The sequence below is a fragment of the Cetorhinus maximus genome, chromosome 16 (assembly GCF_964194155.1).
Source record: "Cetorhinus maximus chromosome 16, sCetMax3.hap1.1, whole genome shotgun sequence".
Taxonomy (NCBI): Eukaryota; Metazoa; Chordata; class Chondrichthyes; order Lamniformes; family Cetorhinidae; genus Cetorhinus; species Cetorhinus maximus.
The window spans coordinates 7,216,347-7,235,342 of record NC_135894.1 but is presented as its reverse complement, the minus strand read 5'-3'; the positions used below and the strand labels follow the sequence as shown (position 1 = coordinate 7,235,342).

Below are 18,996 nucleotides of genomic sequence, written 5' to 3'. Positions count from 1 at the left end.
TGCCAAAAGCTACTGGTGTTAAACGAGAACATTGTCTCTCCACAGGAACCTCTTACTCAAATCATTGGTTTTGGCATCTTCTGTTTTTTTTTTAATAATTACATCGTTTCCTTTACATTTAACAGTAGATTTTCTGTACTGTCGTGCAATAGAGAGAAAAAAAACAAGCTAATTCCGTGAGAGACGATGTGGAGCTAGCGGACAGCGAGCAGAATTAATTCCAAACTGCATAGCAAACAGAAATCAATGATTAGGGATTGAGGGTAGATATTCAGACCAGTACAAAGGTAGTACATTGTGTTCCAGCAGGACGGATGCCAGGAACAATATTGTTTACCGTTTACAGAAACAGATTATCCACAGGAAACAGTTCAAAATTAGTCTGTGAAGTCAAATTCGAAGCTCAGTTGAAACTCAGGAAATCTGTGAGGAGGTACTTACAGGGACAGAATAAACAGTAAATGCAATAAATTCACAAAATGTGCACTTAGTTTGCAAATGAATGTTATAATAGTGAAGGGCAATGCAGTACTTTTGTTAGAATTAATTCAGAGCTCAAGTATTCATTGGAAAATGAAAGTGCAAATTAGTTAGATGCGCCATCGGATGGATCTCAGTCTCGGCCTTCATTTTTGGAGGGAAGAAATTAAAAATCTTGATAGTTTCATTATATTTCGGTCAGCCCACTCTTGCGCTCCTGGCATATTATAGTCCCGCCGAAGTCAATGGACATTTGAATAGCTCACCGCCATTTACACCCACGGCACCGTCGCAACGGGGCAGTCAAATTCTAAGAGATGCGAGAAAAGTTGAAAGTTATTTAATTGGATTTTGACAGTTCTACGAGGAAGGTCGGGGGAAATGAAATTAATTGCTTGGGTACATTTGTTTTCACTAGGGAAGGTAGCCCGAACACTGAAATGATAAAGATCTTTATGACGATTGAACGAATTGACAGGATAGATGATCGTTAACTGTGGTCTATGGCCAAACTTGCAAACATAAAAAAACTACTAAAATTTGCAAATGCATTCAGAAGAAATGTTTTTTTACCAAACGGTTGTTAGAATGTGGAACTCCTGGCCACAGAAGATGAGGTGGTTGACATGGATTTATTTATGACTGATGAACAGATGGGGGAGAATGGAACCTCACGTTATATTGATGGAGATAGAAAACGTGGTGTTGATTTGGCGGGAGGGTAAATTGGTTGGGGAGCGGGGCAGGCTCGATTAGATCATTAACCCTGAGATTGACCGGTTGTCCTATGGAGTAAGTAGCTTTATCGTCGAAAATGTGTGATTCTGTGTAATGTTTCCAACAGATTTACAGATGTGAACTTCGCTAACACGACCTGTATTAAGTGTCCATCCAAGTTTGCTTGAGAAGATTATTTTGTGTTTCATAAAATAAGCTGCCTTGTGTGTGGTGAACGGGCTACCACATTGCTGTTAGATTGGGAGTTCATGGAATTTGAACCAGCGAGAAGAAGGCCGTTTCTTTGAGAGATGGAGAAGAGAATGTTTTTAGAGGGGCTGCCGTTCCCCCTGCACATAATTAAGAAATCAGTCTTATTACCCCACTGAGGAAGACAATGGTGGTTGATGGCGGTGATTAAACACCCAGTCAAAGAGAAAACTTCGTCTGGGGATGGGAAGTCTCCTGAACAGTGCCTCAGCAGCGCCTATACAGGTCAAGTGCAGTTTCCACAATGAGCAATGATTCGGGAAATAAGAAACTCTGGTGAGACAGTTGAAGACCGAAACTCACAAAACATTCAGCCTCTGGCCTGCTGAAGACGCCACAGCATTGGCATTCGGTATTGCAAATGAAAGTTCAGTCAACGGTTTTCCCGGAGTTTAAGATGGTGATGGACTGTTTGATAGTAAAGCAATTGAATGTTAATTGGAATCTCTCATTCTTTGCTGTCGTTAGCCGTTTGCAGACACCCGTGTGGTGCACTTATTAATTGTCATTTATCATTTGAGGCATGGATGTTGTGCAGGATTTGCTCTGTGTGCTCCTGGGCTGCTTCCTAATTTGATGAATTGCGAATGGAGCCGTGCACTGAGTAGTCATGACCAAACAACTCGTCTCCTGAACATATAACGTTAAGAAAGACATGACTGAAGCAGTTGAAAAAAGTTCGACATCGATCAGTAACTTAGAAAATGCAGTTTCCGTTTAATCTCCATTGAGTTTAGTTTTAAAAGACTGATTCAGTTTTATAATTGCTGCCCTTTGCAACAAAATCCTACAAAGTGTTAAATTGCTAATGAATCTGTTCTGAGGATGGCCAGGTTAGGTCCATGTGGTCGGATTTCTTGGGTGCGGTGATGGTGAACTTTCCCCTTTCTTCCAGTACTATAACGCTGTTAAGATTATTCACTGCAATTGTGCCGTGCACTGCACTTAACATATTTGTTTGAAATGCAGCACTTCTTCCGATCTCAATATAAATTACATATTGAAACGAGTGGACTGTGCAGTTAACATCGGGAATCTGTTTGCAGATTAGACCCGTGCTGCCCCATGACTTAGACTCTCCCTACGCACAGAAACCTTCCTCCCCAATTCCCGTTTAACAACCTGTAAAATATCAGCCCAAATATTCCGTACTAGTGACTCTCGGAAACCTAAGGAATGGCAGAGATGAGCATGCGGCCCCTGCGGAAGTATTGGCGCCTTGAACTATGTGTGAACAGCCCGGGAAGTTTCAACTTCATCTGGGGAATTCCCCTGCTCTCTGGGAGACTCCGCAATGGAGCTGAATGAAAGACACGTGCGCGCTCCGATGTTCTCCCCAGGGTCGTTACACCAGGGAATTTATACAGGGAGGGAGAACATAAATCAATGATCTAACAGCCGGGCAACTGAACAACTGGACTCTGCAATCGCTCTCATTCATTCCCCCAAGAGCATCCCGAACCATCCGGGCGAGTGGCGAGGGAGAGGGTAGAATGCGTGCGGGATTTTCCGGACATTCTTCCCTATCCTCGGATGGTCCGGGTCACCTCACAGCAAGAAGCCAGCAGTGATATAAAGCGGGGTGCAACCTGCCATTCCGGTGTGAGCTTATTTTTTTTTTAAATTAACACAATTATTGACATGAATTTATGACACACAATGACTCTGATTGAATATAACATTAACTCCAAGTGGAATATCCTGCCCTAAGTCTCATTCTTCAGAAATCGGCTGTCCGAAAATAACATCTCCACCTTTATTCCAGGGGGAAAAAATCAGACCCGGCGGGCGATGAGAAGCAGAAGAAATATTTGTACCTGAGCAGATCGCGCTGGCATCATTGTCGTGTGGCCAGGAATAGTGACCCCAGGAATATGATTTACAGTCTCGCAGGGCGGCCTCGTTCCCGCTGCACTGAACATTCTGCGTCACAATGGGCCCGGAGCCTTCCCCAAAGTGAGCCCGGCCCGGTGCAGAGTCCGCGGTCCCGCAGCCCAGCTCCCGACACACAACGGCGGCGTCCTGCAGGTCCCAACTGTTACCATACACAGTCCCCCACTGTCCCCTGTAGTGAATCTCCAATCTTCCTGCGCACCGACTGCCCCCATTCGCCAGTCTCAGTTTCACCGCCTCTGTAAAATACAATAATAAGCGCAGAATTACAATCCATTAAATCCGCGAGACCCAGCTAACCGGTCTCCACTTTCTGCAGTTCAGAGCAGAAGAATTTGGAATATTGGCCTGTGCCCAATCTCCCATTGAATCCCGATTTAAAAATAAAACCTCTCAAACACAAGGGTATAATTGTATTCAACCCTTTAAACGAGCCGGTTATAAGTGGGAGAGATGCCCCTTCTGGGGCAGTTGGTCGATACGTTCAGAATATATCCAGTCCCCGGAGATCAGGAGATGGACGTGACTATAACAGCGAACTCACTGACTGGCGGAGACTGAGGTCCATTCAGAGCACCAGAGCACAAATGCAATCTCCTTCTCCAAGCCAGCCCTTCCCTACCCCGCCCACCGGAACTGGAACGTCATGTAACCTCTATCTCTGTCTGGATGGGATCGGCAGCAGTATCAGTGGTGATTGACATTCCCATCTCCGGGACCCAAGTCATGGTCGCTCTGCATTAGGCAGCAATTGTCCCTCAACAGTGTTTAAATATGTTCATTGTCAGAGTGCAGGAAAAATCCCATTCCTCCCTGACAGGCACATGGAGAGCGAGTTAATCAATGATCAAATCGGTACCGCAATTTTCTCCTACAGTTAGTTTTAATTCACGTAGATTGGACAGGAAAATATCAGATAATATGAAAATTAAGAGTTATTACCTGATGGATCAGCCTGACTGCTCCCAGTTCTGCCTGAAATGAAATGTTGAGAATTAAAGTTTCATGGGTTAAGAGGACGATGAAACGGCCAGAAACGTTATTTGTTCAAAGCAACTGCGAGAATATTTTGTCATTTTTTGAACACAATGTTTTCAGGAACTTTATGATAAAAAAATTCAACAAACACCCACGTTTCCATCATTATCTGAAGGTAGATTTACCGTCGCTTTTAGGAAGAAATAATCCAGCGGTTTGTGATTTCATCTGTTTTCCACTCCTAATGAAGCATCCAGTACAGGCTCAGGAGCAAGTTCATGTTATTAACTGGTCAACGTTTACCCAGGAGATCCCGAGAATACCCCATTGCACAGATCACCTTCTCACCATCTAAAGTCCCTCTAACATACTATCGATGGTATGTTTACCTCACTCACGCTCGGTGCTCGAAGACATGGTGGCCTGCATGTTTATTGGTCACTTTCCATTTGTTGGTTTCACACCATTGACTTTGCGTTAACATTTTCCAAAATTGGCTCGGGTTTTTATTTTAACCAGGAGGATATCCTGGTATCTCTATATTCCCTGTTTGACGTGTTATAGAACATCTTACATTGATTCCCACCCTCAGTTGGATTTCTGCAACCCCTTACATGATTTCTGCCAGTCCTGCACAAAGCGTGCACCTACCTAGAAAATATTACTCAGGAGTTTGTTGGAATTGTCTGTGATTGTCTGGGTAATGGAAGTCGCAACAATACTCAACAAGTTGCGCACCAGCAAGTTCATAGCAACCCCCTTGAGCGTCAGCCCAAACATGTCCTCTTTAAGTACCTCATGTACAAGGTGCACAAGATATAAATGCGACCTAAAGCCTGATACAAAGCGACATAAAGGAATGCAAGTTTGAGAGTTGAGATCTGATATCTCATTAGCTACAACATGATCTATTATAAAAACATATGAAGCATGTGGAACAGGCTGACAAACATTCAGGTTCACAAAAATAATATACACATAAATTTCTGCCTTAGGAAAGTGATTTAATTAAAACAGATTTCAGGCCCCCAAAAAGATACAAATAATCAAGCATGTTTACAGGTTAATTCCCGGTAAAATGTGAAATCATATGCTCTCCTCACCTATCAGCGTGCAATTAATACTCATTTTACCATAATTATCCTATCACAACCAACGTTGATCGATCGCAATTTACAATTTAAATTTGAAAAAAAAAAGTCATTGTCCATCATTCCAAAGTTGAAAATAGTATTTGAAATCGTTCAGCTCATGAAAGCACACAACAGTCACAAAGCTCTACCACTGATAAACATATGTTTGAAAAATATGTGCAAGGGTTCAGTTGACAGTAACTGCAACTTTAACATGGTTGGTACAGTCAGTCATTGACCTTACATCCCAGAATGGGATTCATGCTTCTCCAAGAGTAAATGCGCTCTGCTTCTAGCACTCTGGGATACCGGCTCAGTTCATAGCACCCTCGCCTTTGAATCAGAGGGTTGTGGGTTCATGTCCCACTCCCGGAAAACCAAGAACTGTGATTGTACTCGAAAGAGTTGTGACTGTTGATAACTCGAAAGAGTTTGAATAGTTACGGAGCAGTCACTCTTGGTGGTACAGCAATAGATAGGAGCTGTGGCTCAGTTCATAGCACCCTCGCCTTTGAATCAGAGGGTTGTGGGTTCATGTCCCACTCCCGGAAACCAAGAACTGTGATTGTACTCGAAAGAGTTGCAATCTGTGACTGTTGATAACTGGAAAGAATACCGGCTAGCTCAGTCGGTAGAGCATGAGACACTTAATTTCAGGGTCGTGAGTTCGAGTCCCACGCTGGGCGCAATAATATATATACTCTGGGATTAAAAAGATTTGCAATCGACTCTGCTTTGCCTGTGCAAGAGCCGCAGGGGAGAAATTAAAACTAACTGCCTCGTTTTTGGAGATGTATTCTGGATTAAATCGAAATGTGATATCTATTTGTTCAGGTATTCAAAGTTTATGTTAAGCAGATGCAAGTTAATATTTAGATGTCACAGTTATTAATAGAATTGGATAAATTAATTTCCCTGTTTGATGTCGAATGAACGGAAAATAATACAGTCCATAATATGCACTCAATGACATTTCCACAATGTAACTAAACAATTTCAAATCTCGCTCCATCTAATCGCACGCATTTTAAATTTTAACAACATTGGCCCTCTTTTGGGGATTTAAACCTGATCTGCGCTTGGTTTGTGAAAATGATTCTGAATAATATTAATTTTGTCTTCTGTCTCCTTTCTGCGCTGTGCAGGGAATGTTCGTTAAATTAGCGACACAATTAGAATTTTAGAATTTAAACTTTTAAAAATATTACTTTTTTTAAGAATTAAATTAAATAGCCAATGTAAATATATTTCGGTAAATGAAAAATGTATCTGATAACTATTCTCGAATTTATTCCCTGACAGTAAAACACAATTTATTTTAGTTCTTTTTACTGACAAAGCAGCAAAAGAAAAATAATCCTCGCCCCGATGCAAAGTAATTAAAAAAAAAAATCCAGAGATCCCCTTAACTCTACTTAAAAGTTATCGGGAACGTGGAAGGAGGCGGAGAAAACTTGATAATTTCGTGAATCTGTACATAGAAAATGAGCGAAGCAGAAAATACAACTTCATATCAAACAGCCATAATATTGATGAAAGTAAAAGCTAAACAAAATTCTGAGCAAATACGTAAATATAAGAACGTTTTTAGCTAATTTATTGTTTGTAGATTGCAGTTAATAATTATACATATGGTAACAGATAATTAAAGCAATGTTGATGCTGACAATGATTAATATTTTATTATACTCTATTCAAAAATCGTGTCCAACACTCTACTGCTGAATAAAGCATTTGCATGTTTCTTATTTCAAAGTATCACAAGTAGGTTTGACCGCATTTCTTCTGAGGAAAGTCAGTTACTGGAAATCTGCATTGGTTCATTCACCAGTGAGTGCTGCCCTGACCAGGATTCTGTACTCATTGAGTTAATTTACATTCCAGAATTTGATCCGCTCCTTTCTAACAGCGACGTTTTACGCTCCTTATCCACTAAATTTAAATAACCAGGTTCGAATTGCATGTTCAGTCTGCGGTTTCTGTACAAGAGGGGCAGAGGTCAAGATAAAAGCAAACTGCTGGGACTATGGTCACTTTAGACCTTTTGACATCCAAGTCTCAGTTGCAATTGGAAATAAGTAAAACATGTTAGCCCAGATAACGGCCACCAAAAGCAATGGTCAACATTTGGCCTTTTGAACTTGGCGGATTTAAAATGAAACAAATGAGCAAAGAGACTACTAGCTCAGAATTCAACACAATTAAATTAACTATTTCATCCCAAATTAATTACCAATTTAAGGAAAAATATTCCAATTTTCGACAAAGAATTTTGTTCATTCCGGGATTTGTGAAAATATTTTCCGGAGCAATATATAATACATGCATCCAGCAGTTCTTTGATTTAGAAGACATGTTCCTCAAATAAATTACTATGCCTGGAGTTTAGTGTCAGTCATTTATTTCTAAATAATTAGAAACTGATTGAGAGAGCCATGTGCCTTTTACCGTGCACCTGACAAGAATGCAGCGGGGTTTCCCTGTCACTAAGGCAGCATTTCCTATTTCAAATAAGAGATTTAGAATTGTAAATGAAGACACGCACTGGAAGCAGCAACAAATTTCAACCAAGGCATCGACATAAAACTGAACAATAATATCAGGCTGGTGGAAGGAAGTAAAGGCACAAGTCTCGATACCTCATTAAACAGCACATGGGACCTTGAAAAACAATGAGAATTCGGAATAAATTTGAGCCAACGTACTTATCACATAACCCGTGAAAACAAATAGTTCAATGGGAATTTTAAACTTCATACAATGTGGTCATAACTTGGAAGGATGTATTAACAAATTAAGCAAGAACATTGATAAGTACCATTTCCCATGAGTTAAAGAAGTTGCAGTAACTATATATTTGGAGAATGCAATTAATCGCCAAAAGAAAACATTATAATATTAATTGTGCTCCTTCTTCTTATTTCAATATAAACTATTTATCGAACTTGCAAAACACTCGAAGGCAGAACCAACTGTTATGCATGCTTTACTGTTTGCCCCTATATCACACATAATTCACGCGGAACGTCGACTGAGAAATACCCCTGAGAGTACTATGTGTGGAGGCTCACACGTTAGTAGGTGCAGTTTCATACTCAGTTAATTGACATAAACCAGGACTCCGCTCCATGATATTCTAACAGTGACGGCTTTCGACGTCGTACCAGCTCTGCTGAAATTGTCTGATCTGAGTGTTAATCTTAATAAGCTGTGTGTGAGGAAGAGTAGCAGGGGACTCAGTAAATTCAGCTGCTGTGTTATTTCTGTTCTCTTTCGGATTTAAATCGTTCTGACCTAAATATCACATTTAAAACAATCACCAACCAGGTGCAAAACCTTTCAAATATGATTCAAAATCATATATTTTTAAATCAATTGAAATGCCTAAAATATTAACTGGATAAAATTTCGGCAAATAAACTCGACTCATCAATCCTCAGTTCATACGATCTTAATGAAGCGCAGAAATAAATGTAAAAAAGTCCGTGTTCAATAAATAAAGCCCAGACTGGACTATTCTCTCTCGGCAAATCCATCTGTTTTATATTTGTACAACTGTCTCAGTTGGGAATGTTTTCAACTCCAAACTAGCCAGCCGGTTAAGGGAATTCAGGTGAACGCTGATAGAGAACAGGGACCTATGCACACGGGTAAAGCCATAGCAATTTGAGGCTCAGAATTAGAGCCTTCGGTTGAATGGGCCTGCGCGGGTCGAAAAATCGGATACCGCCTAGTCCCACTTTCCAGTTTTGGCCGCTTGTTTTGTGCGCTACCATAATTTAAATGCGCAACCGAATATGTTTTAAACGTGATGAGGGTTCCTGCATTCACCGGCCTTTCAGGTAGCGAGCGTCCTTCGACCTGCGTATTATTATGCAGCAATATCCCATTACACAATGGGCAAACGTGTTAATATTTGAATACAAATCCAAAATTTACCTTACAAAATAGCTCAATGTTTTCTGCAGTAAATATCAATATCTGTATTGATAAGATTCATTGTTGAATAACAGTGGAAGCCGCAATGTAGAACAGGATAATATTAATTTTAAAAACTTACATTTCAGAAGTTGCAGTGCAGTTAGAGTCAGAAAGGACCGCAGCATCTTCCCGGCACTGGGATCCTGCGCTGGGAATTGAGCTTTAACCGAATGCTGTACACAGATGCCGGGTTCTCCTTCGAACACCTTCCGAAAACCCGGCTGAGGCGGCAATTAAGTGTTTGAAAACAGTTTGAACAGAGTTGACTCTTCCTTCCAAATAACATAGAGATATTATCATGTGAGAGCTCTAGAGTGCCGTCTGGTAACAGACCAATGAGAATGAACTTGCCCATTAATGGATAAAACGAACCGAGGGCCCATCCACCGCCTTTTCCTGTTAGAATGGAAAGGAAATGAGTCAACAACACTGTATCAGATCATTCAATCATTGAAATTTACAGCAGGAACTTACAAAGCAGTGGGCTCTTACACCTGCTGTGTCACAACTGCTGTTATCCCTATATACATTTGCAAATGAGTTCTCTTAAAGCACATGTCCAATTGCCTTCTAAAGAATCCTGTGGAATATCATTACACCATTATGTTTTATGGTGTATTCCAGATCTTAGTCAGCTTCTGTGTGATTAAATTTCTGTTCAATAACAATGTTGTCAATTTATTTAAGTTCATAACATCCAGTTAATGACACAAAAGCTAATTGGAATACTTTTCCCCACTCTCCCTGAGATATATCTCTTTATGTGTGTTTGTGTGTGTGTCTGTATGAATGTTTGTGTTTCTCTGTATCTGCCTTATTCCTGGCTTACTCTCTCTAACTCAGTCTCTGTCTTTCTAACCACCAGACTCTCTAACTGTCTCTCTGTTTCTTTGCTCCTATTACATGGCTTTCCTGTTCAGTACAAAAAACAGGGGGAAAAAATGTGAGGCTGTTGATGTAAAATACAAACAAAACAGAACGCTAGAATGTACAGCCAGTGATGCATCAACTCCGGAAAGAAACGGTTATCGTTTCATGTCTAGATGACCTGTCATTTCAACCAGTTCCCAACCACATGGAAGGTCATTTCAACATGAATCGTTAACTCTATTCGTTACTGATGGCTTTGGGATGAGATATGAAATTCACTTGAAATTCAACAGGCATTGCAAGAAAAAAATATGATTTTTCTTTCCAGCTAGAAGTCGGGTATAAAAAGAAGAACATTCCTTCAGACTGTAACAAAGAATGTAAGGAACAACAAAGTGTTTATGTACTCATTTATCATTATTATTCTAAAATCAAAATCAGAGTGGCCAACTCAGGAGCCTCATGAGAGCTATTCGGTTATGTTTGACAGCTTTAAGGTTCTAATTTTTAAGATTAGTGTGATGTATTTTCTGCATCCTGATTATAATCTGTGTTTGAGCTGGGGAGCGTGTGGTTTACAGGTTTCAATGTTAGACAGACTGCAGCTTAATTCTTACATTTATTAAACGTGTTAAACAATTAAATAAATGCTTTTCACACTGGGACACTTAATCGAGAGGCCTTTTCACCATAGGATAGCGAAGACACAATCAACGCAAACATCTATTTACAAACTCTCTTCCTCAGGTCCAAGGCCGAAGGACCCAGTTTAAAGCTTTGCAGATAAGTAATTCTGTGTATATTGATGACACTGTGTGTTTGCTCTTGATTATTTTGTGGCTACTACTTATATATTTCAGTGGGTTGTCTGCAGTCCCATATCGAGTTTAATTTGTCAAATTTGTGGAGGAGAATTTGGCGGAGATTCCAAATAGGGTGATAGTGAAAACATTAGAAATTCAAGCAGCTAAACTTGGCGGTTTAGCTAACTATTGAGAATGAAATAACCTGAAAACTGAAAACCGGCTTCATCTCCATTGACTTCTAAATTATTGGTGCCCATTGTTGTTAAACTTATAGGAAATGCTTCATTTCAAGGGCAGTTGCTTGATTTCCATTATCACCAATAACAGAAGTGTAGAGACCACCATTATTTCTTGGATGGTTTTCACAATTTACCCAGTCGGATCTATGCCGCTCCTAAATTATTCTCTATAAACTGCCGAAATGTACTTGCACCTTCTTTGGGAAATATTGCCAATCATTTGAATAAATGTTTTTCCATTAATCAGCGCTAGTCTTGGAGAGAAGTAGAGCCAACAGGGATATTTGTTGCGACATGAAATGTGTTTTTACTTTAAGATGAGTAATTACTACCGAAAATGTCTGTGTGTAATCCCACAGCAGCTCGTAGTGAGCAGATTCACAGAGCACTCGCTGTATGTTTTGTTGTTGTGCAGAACTGACAGGAAACACCTGGCGTTGTGGTGATGTCTGCACAGCAACTTCGTCGCTGCTCCCTTACAATATTGACATAAGGCTTGTGAACATTGAACATGTCCAGGCCAATGAGTCGTGGCAGTATATCTGGGTACCGGCACCAATTCACGGGAAAAACATGACAGAATGTCACCTGCAAATAGTCCAAACCAGTGTCATTAATAGTTGTTCATGGAATAAGATGTCGGTAAACTGTCGAGACAGTCTGGCGTGTGCAACAAACAATACGTCTAGTTTGGCGGCTTTAATCGACTATTGTCATTGCTAAGGCTGTGAAAGTCTACAACCGGCATGTCGGCATTTATCACCGCTCCCACCGCGCCTCCAAATCCCTCCCTAACGTCACCCTCCTCAACAACTCCGCCTTCAAGCTACTGGCGGGCAGGATTTCTGCTGAATAAAATAAATGATTCGGTGTAGCCAAACTCCCCAGAGCAGTCCAGGGGCAGCACTTTACGGATAGGATTTCGATGAGGGCTAAAAATTACCTCGGATAACGAGTATGCCTCTTTTTGTTTGGGTGCTGAATATTTTGAATGGTTTTTGGCCAGTCTGCAGTGTATCACTTTACATTGTAATGGATGGTTTGTTAATATGAAAAGTGATAAACACTGGAGAATTTCTGAGATGCTAGGTCAGTTTCAGAGCACTTGGTTACCATTTCTACATTGTACTCGTTTATTAGCGAGGGATGAATTGATGGGTCGTGGTAACTTTGTTAAGTGAGGATTTCGAAATCAGTTGCTTGGTAATCAGTAAAATGAATATTTGTAAGTTGAGGTGATTGTTGTAGCAGGTGAGGTAAAATTCTTGTAGCAGGTTCTATTTTTTAAACAGTCGTGTGCTTCGAGTCATTTTATTGATGTTGAATCAGCAAGGGATACTTATTTTTATATATTATTTGCAATGTCTCGGTTTATATAAATTATATTTTGCCAACTGTCAATTTACCTCAAAATGTATCACATAGCAAACGCCAATGCAAGATTTAATTTGTTATTTGCTGTCTTGCTTGATCACTGCTTATATACAGTGCTGAAGAATTTAATGTTTCACTTCTGATGATGACTGTAATGCCTAAATGTGAGAAAGTACCCCTAACACATACACGTTCGGGGCAGTATTGGACTGATGCTTCATGTAAAATCAACGACCATTCAGTATCGCTCCCTGCTTTCTGTCCCCCTGGCAGATTTTCGGCCAGTTGATTTTGCTGCTTTGATTAATGCCTGGAGTTTACCTATATCCAATATGTGAATGTGTTTCAAATTCAAGGTCGCCAATTTGTTCTCTCTACCAGTTAGGAAAATTCTACTCTCCAGCACAGGCAGATTCAAAGTAGGTGTTTAGTACAAAAATCATGCGCTCTACCGACAATGGAAGTTTTATTTTTTAGTCCCAAATCATCCCGAGCCATTATTTAAAGCCAGTTAATGAATTAAGCTAATGTGCGAACCATTTTCACATTAGTCCCAAATAATCCCGGGCCTCCATTCGAAGGCCACGCAATGCCTCTGCCTCATGTTCAAACCGGTTTGAATTTGGCCCACCCTCGTCCCCGGCCTTCCGGCGAAGGCCGTGCAACGACCTTGCCTGTGTTCACACAGTTTTCGCCTGTTTTTTGAATTGGTAGTTGATGATTCAATTTCCTGATGTCGGGCATTCATACACCCAGCTGATTGATGTGAGTCAATCTACTGAAATTGAGTAAGGTTTAATCAGGAAGCTCATACAGTTAATGGTTAAGTTCAGGTTAAACCAGTGGTTGAATTACTTCATTATTGATATTTCTTTATGAGCGCTACTTGAATACTCAATGCTACTTCACCATGTTACTGTGCCTGCATTTTCAATAAGCTCAATGTGTCATGTAATTTTACATACGTTTCTAATTAGAGAGTATTCGCTTTATTGGAATAGTTCAGTTAATTGATAGTGCATTGCTTTTCAGTTTTTTTTTATATTAAATGAATACACGATTAACTACATAGACAGTGGTACGGTTAGATATTGTTGTTTTTGTATCGGTCTGCCATTGCCCATAGGTTTATGGCGCTCAGTAAGTTAACAGGCGTAGTATCAGTTCACGGGTGTTCCGTCAGATTATTGGCGAATATTGCAGGGCCCCAACATGGGAGTTGCGTCAGTACAGCTTGTTTTTATCATTGCTGCTTCATCTTCTATTTCAACACATCAGACAGAGGCTTTGTTGACTTTTTGCGTTGTTAGGCCGAGAGTGGTAGTTTTTGGACTGGTCGATGTTAATGTTATTTTATAGGTTGGACGAGGGTTGACTTGTGGGGAGCTTGTCCTTTTGGAGGAGTGAGGGAGTTTATGGGTAGCGAGTTAGTTAAATGACAGTTGGGTATATAATATCTCATCGCTAGTTTGGAGGTAATCGAACGGCTTAAATTCACATGATTACTTGCTAATCATTGGGACAGTGTATCTGCAAGGCGTCGATTTCTAACTCCTCAAATCCTTTGCGACACGGATAATCTCTTGGTTTTTGTTTGTTTTGCTAAAAGTGAGTAAATATGTTATTATTGCTCAGGATTGAAGACAATGGGTCACTTTGAGGTGATTACTAATTTTCCATCGTTCTGGTTACTTTATATTCACAATGTCAGTTTATAAGTCATTATGCCAGTTAATGGCCGAGTGTCACTATAGAGTCATAACGGCAGATAAATTAGCTTTGGCTTTTCTATGAGCTTGGCTCAGAATCACAGTCTTCATCAACATCTAGTTCTGTGTGACTGTGTGTTCAGTCATTGACATTGATACAATGTACAAAAAAGCAAAGTTGATAAACTCAATTTGGTGCGCATGTTGTCTGGCACACCGTCCTCTACCTTGCAGAGTCTGTGGATCTAAACTCAGACACTTCTTCTGCACCACATCTGGAACAAAACCCCATCAACAAACATCAAGCTATAGTTTGCAAGCCTGCGACTGATGTCAACTCCAAAGTAGACCTTCCCTCTAAAGTCTCCAGCCTCATGGTGCCCCAACTCTGCAGCCCACTTGTACCAACTTTATATATATACTCCCAAAAAGGACTTTCCTATTATACCCATTGTCTCCACCAGTGCCTACCCCAATGGAATTATTTCTTCATATTAGGCTTTATTTTTCCCCCTACTGTGCTTAAACATCCTACCTAACTTTGTGATTATTAAGATCCCCTACATCACCTCAAAACTTTCCAGTTACATTGCCCTGATCGGCACTCTTCACTATGTACATCCAATCCCTCTAAACCTCCCTACTCCACATGGGCGTGTTGAGGGCTCTCGGTTTGTTTAATGAACATAGGCCCGGACATTCCTCATCCACAACCACACACCACAGCTTAGCACAACTCGTTCTCTCATTGAGGAAACAAACATTAACTTGTTTTTATTTTACTTCCGCAAAATAAGAATCACAGAATCAAAGAACGGTAAAGGTGTAGAAGGGCGGCATTAGGCACATCGCGTCTACATCAGCTCGCTGGACATTTTAAATCCGTGTCAATCTCCTGCCTTTTCCCTGAAGCCCTGCACATTTGTTTCAATTTAAATAATCATCCAGTGGCATTTTGAATGCCTCTATTGAACCTGCCTCCACCACGATTCCAGGCATGGCATTCCAAACCCCAACTACTCACTGCGTGAAAAAACTTTTTTCTCATGTGACATTTGCACTCACATCGGTGTGGGTATGGCTGCCAGCATGGACCCCAGTTACATATGCCTTTTTTGTGTGTGGTCATGTTCGACATTCCAGAATATAGTCCGACTTAGGCCCACTCACAGGGTTCATTCTTTTTTTTTCTGGAACATCGAAGTCTGTTTTGGTGCAAAATCATGCTTTTGCCTGAATGTCTGGAGACAAATATAATTCAGCAAGTTTTCTTCCAATTATAAACTTTTTTTCACCATCACACGATCCTTCTCCGATACCTCCAATGCGTGACTTTCCTGTCTCAATTGCTGACATTAGGCAGTCCACAAACATTTTTTGCAAACCCACTGATTTCCACAAACTTCTGGGTTATAAATCTTCACATCATTATTTCGGTAAGGAGTCTCTAATATTCCAAAATTTCTTGCCTTCCGCAGATCTGATTATGTTATCTTTCACAATTAACATCCGGAGAATCCTCCCTTCTTCCCCAGCCCAGCAAACCCTGCTCGTTGGCCCCTGAACAGTATCCGACGCATATCCAGCACTTCTGCACACATCTTTTCTGAAACTAGGACGTGGTTCACCACGAACTCATTCACCACCTCAGCAGCCTACGCCTCTTCCACGAATTGTAGCATGATACCAGCAGCAAACACATCGCCCCCTCACTAGCCTGTCAGAATTACAATGAAACAGTTCCCTCTGTGACACCTTGGTTCAATCCACTATCTACCCCAACACTTTATTGCCTTTACAGGGCACTCTCACTTGCAATCGAATGAGCTGTAACATCTGCACCTTTACCTCATCCCCCTTGGCCTTCAAAGCCTCAAGCAATCCCTCCAGGTCAAGCAGCGATTTACTAGTACTTCAGTCAATGTATTCTACTGTATTCGCTGCTCACGATGCAGTCTCGTTTTCATTGCGGAGACCGGAAGCAGACTTGGTTGTCTCGCGACAGAGCGGGCGTGTTTATTCTGCCATTTTCTGCGAACCATTTATTTTGTTTCAGACAGTGCTGACATTGATTGTACTATCGACATCTGGCCCAGACAAAAGTATCAAACTTTAGCAACGTGATTGTCATTCCCTTTGTCCTGTGTTCAATTGCATCTTTCTGATGTAGTCTCTCCATCCCTCCGGCATATCCCTGACCTCTTAATTTGTTGCACTACCCCTTTCTTTTTTTTTGCAACAGCTTTAAGCTCATCAGAATTCCACTTCTCTCCAGTTCCTAAGAAATAATAATTATTGGACTCACAGTTTTGTTTTTTTCTGTTTCCCTCTCCACAGATGCTACCAGACGAGCAGAGTTGTTTTCAGGCATTTTCAGTTTTTTTTTTAAATTACAATTTTGCATCTTCTTCTTCATTTTCCGAGAATACAGGTTATAGGTTGAACTTAAAATGAAGTAATTTAACTAGCTTTCATCTCCGATAACGGTGGTTGAGGTATATTTAGAATGATACTCTGTGAAGTTTCATTGGTTGCACTACAGCAGGAGGAGATATGGCTGTTGGTCATATGTAACCCTCGCTCCTCAATAGTGAAGTGATGAAAATTTTAGAGAGACAAGGGAGCAGAATTTGAATAGTTGAGAGATCTCGGGCAGTGCTTTTATTTTGGAAATCGAACCCGGTATGAAATGAGGCCAGAGGAAGATAACAGAGAAAGACGTGCACAGGACAGTGAGTAGACAGATGTAGGAGGACACTGCTGTTTTCATCGCTATTTTCCATTCTTGCTGATGCAGCCTTGCTCCACAGAGAGGACTTCTCCCCATTCACGCACACTAGCGCCCCAGCAGACACCATCCATACAGAGAAACATCATAAACACAGAGATCTCTCTCCACACAGAACTACCCCCTCTCGCATTCTCAAACGGAAATTGCAGCAAGCAGACGTTCGTCAGCAATAACTAATTCCCCACACACACTAACTAGGAGCAACAGAAGGTCATTCTGCCATTAGAGCCTGTTCCTCCATTCAATAAGATCATGACTGATATTCTTTTGGCCTCAACCCCATATTTAATCTACCCACGATGAAATTCGACCCCCTTGTTAATCAAGTGTGCTTCTACATTCACGTTTAAAATGTGCACTGGCCCTGCTGTCACTGCTCTTTGGACAAGAGACATTCAAAGTTTCAAGATCACCTGAGAAAAAATTCTTCTCACCCGCGACTGAAGTGGGAGGAAACTTAGCTTTTAAGCCCTGCGATCCAGTTCTAGACTGTTCCACGAGTCGAAACATCCATACAGCCGTCACCATGTCAATCTCCATCAGGACCTTTCAAGTGTAAAAATAAAATCATCTCTCATTATTCCAAATGGGATCCTCCACAAGTCTGACCAAGCTTTCCACGTACGATAACTCCCAATCCGCCATCACCTCGCTAACCAATTAACATATCAACGTTAATCGCCTGCTTTTACTAGTATGTAGTAATGGCAGATAATTGACTGCAAACACACGATTTCAAAGTTTGCCAATGACACGAAGGTATGAGGTGATTAACTTGGTAAGTACCTGGAGGCGAGAATATAGAAAATACTGAGTAGTTTACATATGTGGTTTCGAGGCAGAGAGGGCTGCTATATTTCCATGAATTACATAATCTGATAGAGTATGATGATAAAGCATACAGGTTTTGTGCTTTATGAAGAGAGACATGGATTTCAAGAGAAAATCATTCATGATAAAATGTAAACAACATTAGTGCAGATTAAACTGTAGTGATCTTGGCGTAATAGTACATAGGTAACTGAAAGCAGCATTTCAAGCAGACAAGATTGGATAGAAGCCGTATGAAATGCTCTCCTTGATTGGCAGAGGTATAGAACATAAAAGTAAGGATAAATGGTTGGAATTGTATGAAACATTGGTAAGGCCTCAACTGGAGTATTGTATGCAGTTCAGGTGACTGCATTAGAGGAAGGTCGGAATAGCTTTAGAGAGAGTGCAGAGGTGTTTTACAAGATTGTTTCCAGATTTTAAAAAGCGTAGCTACAAGGAGAGATTGGATAGGTTGGGGTTATTTTGCTTAGAACAAAGAAGGCTGAGAGGTAACTTGATTGAAGTGTACAAAGTTATAAGGGGAATAGATAGAGTGGACCGGATAAAATTGTATCCCTTGACGGAGAATTCTAAAACCAGGGGACATAGGTTCAAGACAATTGGCAGAAGGTGTAGGGGTGAAATGGGTAAGATTTCTTTTTATACAGCGTCTAGTGGATGACTGGAATTCGCATTCCATGTTTGTGATAGAGGCAGAAACTTTAAACACTTTTAAAAAGCACCTGGATGCGCACCTAAAGTGTTGTAAACAGCAGGGATATGGGCCGGGTGAAGGAAGGTGGATTAGAATGGGCTCCTTGGTTTCCTCGGGATGGCATGGAGAAGATGGGCTGAATGGTCTCCTTATGTTCTGTAATTGTTCTATGATTATGTGTTACAAGCGCTGTTGGATTATTTCATAACCTATTCAGCTCCAACAGG

General features: G+C 40.8%; 1 protein-coding gene across 1 annotated transcript; it reads right to left on the bottom strand.

Moving 5' to 3' along the window:
• Positions 1–752: 752 nt before the first annotated feature.
• LOC144692030 (scavenger receptor cysteine-rich type 1 protein M130-like) lies at positions 753–17,886 on the bottom strand. The gene is made up of 5 exons (XM_078560587.1): positions 17,851–17,886; positions 9,532–9,673; positions 4,303–4,335; positions 3,285–3,599; positions 753–790 (listed from the first exon to the last, which is right to left on the bottom strand). Exons 1-5 carry the CDS (start codon positions 17,884–17,886, stop codon positions 753–755), a joined length of 564 nt encoding a protein of 187 aa, XP_078416713.1.
• Between the last annotated feature and the right edge of the window lie 1,110 nt (positions 17,887–18,996).

What these genes read in the sequence shown, in the direction of transcription:
- LOC144692030 (XM_078560587.1), bottom strand. Translation starts at nt 17,886, where the DNA reads ATGGCGGATTGGGAGTTATCGTACGTGGAAAGCTTG. An exon ending in CAGTCAGGCTGATCCATCAG is followed by an intron (nt 3,600 to 4,302) that starts GTAATAACTCTT and finishes TGTATTTTACAG; the next exon opens with AGGCGGTGAAACTGAGACTG. An exon ending in TGCCAGCGCGATCTGCTCAG is followed by an intron (nt 791 to 3,284) that starts GTACAAATATTT and finishes CGCATCTCTTAG; the next exon opens with AATTTGACTGCCCCGTTGCG.